At 38.5% G+C, this 10,298-nt stretch overlaps 1 protein-coding gene across 1 annotated transcript; it reads right to left on the bottom strand.

Moving 5' to 3' along the window:
• Positions 1–451: 451 nt before the first annotated feature.
• On the bottom strand, positions 452–3,176 carry nr2f1b (nuclear receptor subfamily 2, group F, member 1b). The gene is made up of 3 exons (XM_027019435.2): positions 2,759–3,176; positions 1,996–2,523; positions 452–896 (listed from the first exon to the last, which is right to left on the bottom strand). The coding sequence occupies exons 1-3, from the start codon at positions 3,174–3,176 to the stop codon at positions 622–624; spliced, it is 1,221 nt and encodes a 406-aa protein (XP_026875236.1). The 3' UTR covers positions 452–621.
• Between the last annotated feature and the right edge of the window lie 7,122 nt (positions 3,177–10,298).

Below are 10,298 nucleotides of genomic sequence, written 5' to 3' on the forward strand. Positions count from 1 at the left end.
TTAAAGTAACTGCTACCTTAGGCCTAAGTGCTGTGGTTGATTATTTAGACTATGCATGACTAAAATACACGAAACAAAATAAAAATAAATATTTACTAAGAAATAAATAATTCGATAGATTCAGCGTTAATGAAGAAACATGAATATAATGGATTATAATCCAGATTATCATCAAATATCATATAAAAGTACATTACAATTGAGAACATTTTGGATCGTTGGATATTTAGAAATAAGACCGCAATCTTTTGGCAACGTCTTTCATTTAAGCACCTCAAATATTTCGTCTAAATAAACATATTCTTTTCACATAACACTTTAAATTGGCATAATTGACACTGCAATTATTTAGAAGTGAAAGTTTAGACAAATATGACACACAAAAAGAGGGTAAAAGTTAGACATTTTTACATAATAGATACGAGTGAAACTACCACTCTTAAACTCTTGATGAGGTTGATGAAGTTTTATTCTGTTTAAAGGTCTAAATCCACACTGACAGAGTATGCGGTCAGATTGCTGTATGTTTTCACCTTCCACGTGCGATTATCATGGTTTTGCTCATTAAATTGTCTCCCATTAGCGCAGGTGAATCCGTCCTTGGTATCTTCCTGTGGGACTTCACTGAATCGTCATGTATGGCCAATTGAAGCTACTCCCCGACAATAACATATCCCTGATTAGCGTTTCAATTGGGGTTTTACCTACCAACCGGACGAAAAAGAGTTGTTCGATTACAGAGGATGACACCATACGAAGCGCGGGAAGCCTCAGAAGAAGTTTTCCAAAGCGCGTGGGCTGGTTTGGGTACTGACTCCTAACATATTCCTCAAGGGCAGATTGCGACTTCTCCTGCAGACCCTCTATGTGAGGCACATCTGACAGACCACATGCATCTGTACAAGCAACAAAAGCACGCAAAGATTAAGTCCGAAACATTAAATATTAGCACGTTTATCAAGATGTGCACGAACACTTCGGACATTAACTATGAATGACAGGTGTAGACAGTAAAACAGATCGCAGCACGATCGTTGAAATGGTTAGGATACAATGAAATCATTTTAACCTTGCGAGATATATATATATATATATATATATATATATATATATATATATATATATATATATATATATATGATGCATTTTTGTTCAACAATTTTAATATTTTAAAGAAGTAGAAAAGAGAATGCACTAGGTTTACGCACCACTTATGAATGTGAGTTAAGTTACAGGCTATTGAAAGTTGGAAAAAGAAACAACAGCGTCCCCATTCCAAGACATGACGTGATTAAATACATCTTTTTCATTCTCTATTGGTAAGGTATAAGATAAATCTTTCAGAATCAATATTTCCCTAAATCAATTTGGCTAACCAGTAAATGTAGCCAGATTAATTTAGGGAAAGATTGATGCTGAAAGATTTAACGTAAATGTAAAATGTATAATTACAAGCAAATTAACTATAATTAATTTGCAGGTGGCTTTTAAATTAGGTCCAGTTTAATTAACCTGTTATATTAAACTATGCCTTTCGTGATTTTATTGTTATATTGTAAATAAACAAATTGGGAATTTCGCATAAAAGTTCTGAGACCGGGACCTCAGGTCACATCTTTCCTGCAAGCTCACAGCTGAAAGACGGTAAAAGTGAATCTCACGTTGAGCACTTTCTAGGTTCCTTCCTGCAAGTTCACTTTATAACAAATTTTTATATATATATATATATATATATATATATATATATATATATATATATATATATATATATATATATATATATATATATATATATATATATATTTATTTATTTATATTAATTTAAAACGTTCCTGTTGGAGTCTCGGCCTTTCTTCCGAAAAAGACTGCTTTTGACAGATTTGTCCTTAAATATGTCGATTTTACAGAACTGACTCAACCTGATTATCGATCTTTCTACGTATATGTTTGTATTCTGTGAAGTAAATGAAGTGACACAGATATACATCTATTTACCTGATGTAAAAAGCACGATTGCTTTGGCACAGCTGAACTCAGCTGAGTCGACATTCAAAGCCTTTAATTTTTCAACTTGCTCCTGGAAAAAGCGTATGTGGTCCATGAAAGCCACAACTCGATCCGCGGACATTGGAGAGACATGAAGTCCCGCCGCCGCTAACAGCGGAGCCACGTGCAGAGGCATGGAGCATTGAGCAGCGTTTAGGACGAACAGCTCGCTCCACGTCAGCCTTAGGAGAGAAACTTGGTCCGTTATTTGAAGATCGGGGAAGAAGGGAATGTTCCTGGCCCACTCCACGGCGCTGAAGAGTAAACGGGCTGCCAACTCACATATATTCTCAATCCCCATGACGTTACTAGCTTGCATACATTGATTACCATAGCGAGACGCTGGGTACGGCTCTGCTCGAAGCAGGAGTGATATGAACCCAGACAGAAAACAGTGACTATTCAGTGGATCTACATTGGTCAGTCCATAATGGCCCGGGTTCGCCTGGGTCGGAGCCATTCTTCCTCTCTGAACCGCTATTTAAAAAAAAAGGAAAATCAGAGGAAAATAAACATTCATCCATATTTAATGCAGGATTGTATTCTAATAACTGTTAGCTCGACCATTTAACGGTCAATAGGCTATTTAAATTAGGCTTTTCTCATAGGAGCAAACAAACCATAACCAAAAATAGCCCATTATTAATTTGAAGATGAATGCGTTACTGTGGACGAGACATTTTGTTATTTGCTTAATATCTGACTGACTTACCTTCTCGTCGCATGCCCACTTTCAAACATTTCTTGAGCCGGCAGTACTGACACTGGTTCCTGTGATGCTGGTCCACCGGACATGCTCTGTTAGCGCGGCATGTATATGTTAAGTTGCGACGGACACTCCTTTTGAAAAAACTCTTGCATCCCTCGCAGGTAAACTGTCCGTAGTGCTTTCCACTAGATTTGTCTCCACAGACCACGCATTCTATGTGCTGATTTTGCCCGGAGGTCTGGCTGTGTCCTTTGTCCTCCGCTGATCCTTGCGTTAAGGGATCTCCTGTATGTACGGTGTGAGACGCTGCCGATGCCAGGCGAAGCTCTCTGCCTGGCTGATCACGCGTGTTTGAGCCATTCAGAGATCCCCCTGCTAAGTCCTCTTGTGGATCTCTCCACACACTGACTAACATTGCCATGTCTTTACTGATGGCTGTAAAGGACTGAGGATTTTTCAGACCGTAGGATTTACTCTACATAGGAATACAGAAGATTGGCATTTAGAATAGAAATGAGGAACAATCGATTTCTATCCATTCAGACGACCAAATAAAACACCAGCGAATACACGCTATAAAATCTGCGATTCACTCCTGTCGACTGTTACAGATACTGTAGATCAATAATCAAGTCAAGTGAAAAAGTCTGAAGGAACTCCGTAGTAAATAGTGCGTCCAGTCGTAGGCTACACGGGTAAACACCAAGATCAAAAAACCTAATGTACGTCCTTAGACTCGTTGGATGTAACATCAAGATGCATCGCAGCCTTCAAACAAAATGAATGACATCAGTACAGATGTAGCAAAAAATCTTTCACTCGACATTCCCTCAAAACTAACGTATTAGAAAGAAACAGTGCCTTCGAAACGCGCATCCGAAAATAAAGAATGGATGAACTTTGACATGATAGTCGAAATGGGGGTGTCTCTATTGAAATGACCACACCTTGCTCTGTGGTCAGGAAACATTGACTGTGGCTATGGAGGACTGAGTGTGGACCCCGTCAGGTAGTAATCGCGAAGTGGGAGGCTCCTTCAAGCTTGAACGCACAGTTTGATTGGCCGTTTAACTTACATCTCTTGTCTCGTAGTTCACAAAGCTAATTGTTGTTGATGTGTGTACAATATTTCATTTTTAATTTTGGGGATGAAAAAAGTTTGAAAAAAGTAGAAAACTCATAACAAATGACTGGTTCGAAGTGTCAATTAATTAATACAGCCTTAGGCTGAATGACATCAGTACAGCCCTATGCGTTTTTCCAGTTGCTTCAGCGTTTAAGACATTTAAAGATAATTTGAAAATATTTTTTTTTCCTATTAATGACTAAACCTTTCTAGAAGAGGGTGATACTTTCAGAAAAACATTCTGAGTAACGCAAATTGAGAAAAACGGAGGAGACCGCCATCTAGTGTACAGAGTACAGAGGAAGAATAAAGTATACTAGGGATATGCTCCTCATAAAGCAGAAGTGTGTGCTGTTAAGTGACATTGTAATTTGCTTAAGACAAGCAATTATGAACTACTATCAACAACCAAAAAACAAACACATAAGTAGATGTGCAAAGCAGAATTATCCTATTTCTAAAATATTTAGCATATGTATTGTTTGCCATGAGTCATGGAAAATTTCAGTGAGGTCAAATCTTAATGAATCTCAAGGCTTCAGTAATGAACCCAGGTCACGTGACATGGGAGGAGTAGGTGACATGTCTGTGAACAGGTTGCAGAAGGTTCAAGAGATACAATAGGCACAAACAAGTAGCTCCTAAATCCTAGGTGAAAGGTCAGATTAGGGGAGTACTGCTGTTGACAATATGAGTATGACTTAAAATATGATATAAATTAAAATAATGTATGTATATTGTAAAATGCAAACAGCCAAAGTAATTTACCGGTGAGTCTGAATTAGACTTTACATATTTAGTTTAACACTTATAAATCTAAGATTACTATCCGGTATGTTCATTGTTACATACATTGTGTGAAAAAGATTTCCAGGTAAGTTGGAACATGTAATTTTGTAAGTTTCTGCCACCCAGTGTTTAATAGACTAATTTCCATTCCTATGTTTTTTGTTTCTATGTCCATCTTTGTTATTGTATTCAGTCATAGACAATTATACTAAAAAATAAATAAAGATGACTGAAATAAAATTAAAAAAGAACACAAAAGACAACATTTAGTCAGATTACATGACTATGCTGCTAAATCTTTCATGAATCGCCTCTATTATTGGCATTAACCTGAAGTTATGTTTACAACAGTGCATAAATCTATAGCATTTTAGCATTTAAGTTCCTTTGTGCCTGCTACTGATGTTTCATGTGACAAAGGGTCACTGCAGCGATGGGGCAGCCTAGCAGTGTCAAAGGGTGTCACATTTCACATGCAGATGTGTGACCTTTATGACCCATGCAAGGTCCAGACTTCTTTGGAATCCAACCTCAAACAGATGGCTCTCTGAGGAGATGTACGAGTGCTAGTGCCAAATAATACATAGCAGGTGTATGTTTACAGATAGTTTGATACTGGGATCATTTATGATGTCATCTGGATCATTATCACCATCACCCCCTTTTATATGCCTGTTTATTAGACACAGTCTTTTTATTGAAGGCTCCTGGTCTTGGAAACCCTCATCTATTAATCAAACTATTTTCTTACCAGCTTGTTTAAAGCTTTTCTGCTCATGAAAATTTGAGATGTGACAGAACACACACACACTATTTCTAACCCTAACACCTTATACTGAAATAATGATATCTGATATGTACTAAGATTAGTCATTGTCAGCTCTTATATACCCATTAGTCATTCCAACCCCTGTATTTATTTAACACATAGTAGTCATATGAAATGACCAATCATTTGAGTGGCTATAACAACTGCCAAATATTTATGTAGCTTTCCAGAACATTGGTCAGTGTCTCTGACTGCTATGTTTAGCAGGAAGGGTCAGGTCAGGGTCAGGACCTCTATTCAGTACTATTAAGCAGTATTAGCCCTTGTAATATGGGTGCTGTAAAACAATAAATCACTGGTAAGTCCAGTACCCTGTCAGCAAACAGATCTTTTTATGTATTAGCCAATTCAGAACATCACTGAAATGTGGAAATAAAAAATGCCCTGAAAGACTGATTGAAATGAAAGAAATTAATGGAGTTAATGCAGCACATTTACCTTCATTGTGTTATAGTCACTTCTTTAAAATGACATCAGTCTGATCTGTTTAATCCAGAAAAAATAATCTGTATAATCATGTCACAGAGCATTGTATGAGAGCAGCACAGACATGGTTTACTTTATTTGTATCACCAATTTTGTCTTACATGTTTATAGAGAGATAAATGAGCATCAGGTCATGTGACCCCCTTATTCCCGCTTTGACAGATGGAAGCTGTGGCTTTCCCAGGCTGTCAGCAGCCTCTAAATGTGGGAACAATATCAGCTTTCTCACTCCTCCATTGTTCTTCTCCAACAATCTCTTTAGAACACCCCTGAAGCAGCAGACGAAGGAAATGCTGGTTTAGTGTGTGAATAGGGGAGAAGATCTCATAGAACAAACTCGTGGATGAGGGAAAATCATGATACATCAGCATTTTGCATTGATCTGGAATCTTGCTAGCATAATAGGGAATCTCCACATCAAAATTTCATAAGGGAGACATTTCAGTACAAAATTTGACCTTTGAACTAGGACTCATGACCTCTGCCCTGACAGAGAGAAAGAGTTTCCACTCTGCTGGATTGAATTCATAAGACTGTTCAAATTTAATTGCATAAGAGGAGGCAATTGATCCAGCACAACAGTCATGGCCATCACTTTGACCCCACCCTCCCCTGGCTCCCATTATAAAGAGCATTTGACTTTAATCATTATCCAATGGGTCAAGAACCAATTAATAGAAAAACAGGACTGAAAACATGTGTCAATACAAATAATACAAAGTTAAAAAAAAAAAGAGAGATCTATCAGATGAACCAATTTACTCTAGAAAAACCACCAGCAAACATTACAACAGTGGAGTTTTGGATTCTTGGCAAAGCAAAATTTTAAAATTGCATGCAGAAATGCAAAGAACCCATGTTATTATCTTCAGCATGTTTATTTATTGAATTCATAAACCATACTGTGGATCTGAGTGCACTGAAAATGCCATTCAGGTAAATCTCTGAGCAAGCTAATACTGCCCTCTGCTGCTATTATCAGACCTTCAGTGATTGTATTTCCTTCAGAAATCTGGATTTGTAAGATTTCTTAAGACTACAAGTTGTCTTGAAACCTTTAGTATGGCCGCTTTGCGGGTTTGTTTAGTATTCATTTTGCGTTATGACTAATATTTGAACAGACTTATCTATACTCCACATCAGGTATGCCTGATCAGTCACCATCAAATGTAAGATTTACCAAGGAGATGCCCCGTACCCACTGCTGCTCTGCACTGATGAAGGAGAGGAAAGGTAGCTAGAACAGAGGGAATTGTACTACTAGAAGATAACATAACAGATGCTGAGAGCAGCTACAAATACCTACACATGCAAACGGGAATCATGAACAGGTCATAAGGAGTGCAGCTACAGCCAAATATCTACAAAGAGTGAGGCAAGTCCTGAGAAGTCAGCTGAATGGGAAGAGCAAGATCTGGGCTATCAGCACGTACACTTTAGTCATCAGATACCCCACTGGCATAGTAACATGGCCTAAGGAGGAGATAGAAGCCACTGACATCAAGACAAGGAAACTCCTCACAATGCATGGAAGGTTTCATCCCAAATCCAGTACTCGGGGGCTGTACACTAAAGCAGAAGTAGAGGTGCTGAAGACTAGTGAGTGTCAAAGCCACTATCCAGGATGAAACGATCAAGATCCAAGAGTACACCAGGAAGATGTCCCCAAGTGGTGAAGTGCTTAGTGAGTACATCACACAGCAGAAACCTGAGGAGGAACAGGAACCATCATGGTAGGAAAAAACCCTGCATGGTATGTACCACCGGCAGATAATGGAAGTGGCTGATAATGAAAACTCTTACCAAATGGCTGGAAAAGGCTGGATTGAAAAACAGAATGGAGGCATTAATTAAGGAAGGAACAAGATCTGAATAAAAGGTCAATAGAGGCTGGGATCTACCACACCAGGCAAGACTATCTGAGACATAACAGGATACTCGCAGGCAGAGAGTACATGGCACACCATAGCCAAGTGGTTGGCACAGTGTACACAAACATTTGTGATGAGTACAGCCTGGAAGTTCCAAGGTCAAAGTGGAAAACAGTCTCAAAGATGGTGGAGAATGACCAAGCTAAGCACCTGTGGGACTTCCAGATACAGACTGACAAATGGTAATGGCTAACCAACTGGACATAGTAGTGAAGGATAAACAGCAGAAGAGGGCCATAGTGATAAATGTGGCAATCCCAAGTGATAGCAACACCAGGAAGAAGGAACACAAAAAGAGCTAGAAAAGATATGGAAGGTGAAGGCAACTGTGGTTCCTGTGGTAATCAGGATGCTAAAACTGGGAGAATGACTCCAGCAGATCCTAGGAACAACAACTGAGATCTCTATCCAGAAGCATGCAGTCCTGGGAACAGCTGGGATACTACACAGGACCCTTAAGTTCCCAGGCCTTTGGGAGAGGACCTGAGCTTGAAAGGAAAACAAGACTACCCAGGGGAGGGTGAGTATTTATTTATTTTAAAAATTCTCCAAATACACACACATACATCTGTGCTGGGTTGGACCCCCCAATGCTTTCAAAACTGCCTTAATTCTTCATGACAGAATTTACAAGGTGCTGGAAACATTTCTTAGAGATGTTGGTCCATTTTAACATGACGGCATCACACAGTTGCTGCAGATTTGTCAGCTGCACAACCATGACATGAATATCCTGTTTCATCACATCCCAAAGCTGCTCTGTTGGATTGAGAGCTGGTGAATGTGGAGGCCATTTGAGTACAGTGAAGTCACTGTCATGTTCAAGAAACCAGTTTGAGCCTAGTGCTCGATATCCTGCTGGAAGTAACATCTGAAGATGGGTACACTGGGATGGACATGGTCAACAACAATACTCAGGTAGGCTGGTTTAAATTAATTAGTTATTCATAGTTAACAGGAGAGGCACCCGGCATGGTCTTCTGCTACTATAGCCCATCTGTTTCAAAATAAGACATGTGCATTCAGAGATGCTCTTCTGCATGTTATGGTTGAAATTCTTATTTGAGCTACTGTTTCCTTTCTGTCAGCTTGTACTAGTCCGGCCATTCTCCCCAGACAAGGTATTTTCACCAAGAGAACTGCTGCCCATTGGATATTTTCTCTTTTTCAGACCATTCTCTGTAAACCTTGGAGATGGTTGAATGTGAAAACCAGACTAGATCAACAGTTTCTGAAAGACTCAGACCAGTCTGTCAAGCATCAACAAACATGCCATGCTCAAAGTCACATAAATCACCTTTTTTCAGCATTCAGATTGAACTTCAGCAGGTCATCTTGAGCATGTCTACATGCCTAAACGCGTTGAGATGCTGCCATGTGATTGGCTGATTAGATATTTGCGTTAACGAGCGGTTGAGCAGGTGTACCTAATAAAGTGGCCGGTGAGTGTGTACATTTCGAATTACTATGGAATGAAAGAATATTTAATTCATGATATTTCAAATAATGTAATTACCACTATCAACAGGCAGATGGCAGTTATGTGCCATAAATTAAGTATTCTTTAGAGGACATCTCCAGTGGACCATTACTGTAGTCCTGGAATGTGGACCTAATCTGTCGGGGAGATAACTTTCAAGGATGTTTGTAAAATATTCTAAGGTGCATTTTATATTGTAAGGTGTGACGGTTCATTGTTGGTGTTCACTTGGTAGTGTTACTAGACTTTTGACATTTTTCGTATTTGTCTTGTAATTGAACAAAACTATACTATACTGCAGTTTATCCTAGCACTCTTTGATCATGCTTACATTAGTCCCATAGTTCGATACTTTCACAAATATCTTTAAACTCCATTTAAGGGGGTTAGTCTCGTATCAAGTAAATATACATAAAATAATTTTATAAAATTGCACACATTTCCTTTAATCAGTATGATAGCTTGCTTAGAGCTGATCCATCATAAAAACGTATTGCGATTATTATTTAGAGGCTAGTAGCCCTAATAAATTTATATTTATTTTGCTATTAAAGTTACATATATACCCATCGACAGTTGCTTTCTTTAATTCCAAACTGTTAGTAATTTAAAACAGGCAAATGTTCTTTTGCATCTGATCATTTCGGAATCAATAGGCTAACATCTTAAATACAGTTATGATAAAGTAGATGTTAATTTCAAATGGAATTAATTTATCTGCATAGCGGTATTTCAGATTTCTTAGTAAAGTTCGACGATCAATGACTGTGAATGTGTAGCTTTTATCCATTTCCACTGTGTACTGCAACAATTAATGAGAAGTATAAAGGCGGAAGACGCAGCAGCCTAACCAACTGCACATGCTCAGAAGGTTGTTTTTCACCAAACTGGTATAAGAGCTG

Source organism: Electrophorus electricus, chromosome 17 (assembly GCF_013358815.1).
Source record: "Electrophorus electricus isolate fEleEle1 chromosome 17, fEleEle1.pri, whole genome shotgun sequence".
NCBI lineage: Eukaryota > Metazoa > Chordata > Actinopteri > Gymnotiformes > Gymnotidae > Electrophorus > Electrophorus electricus.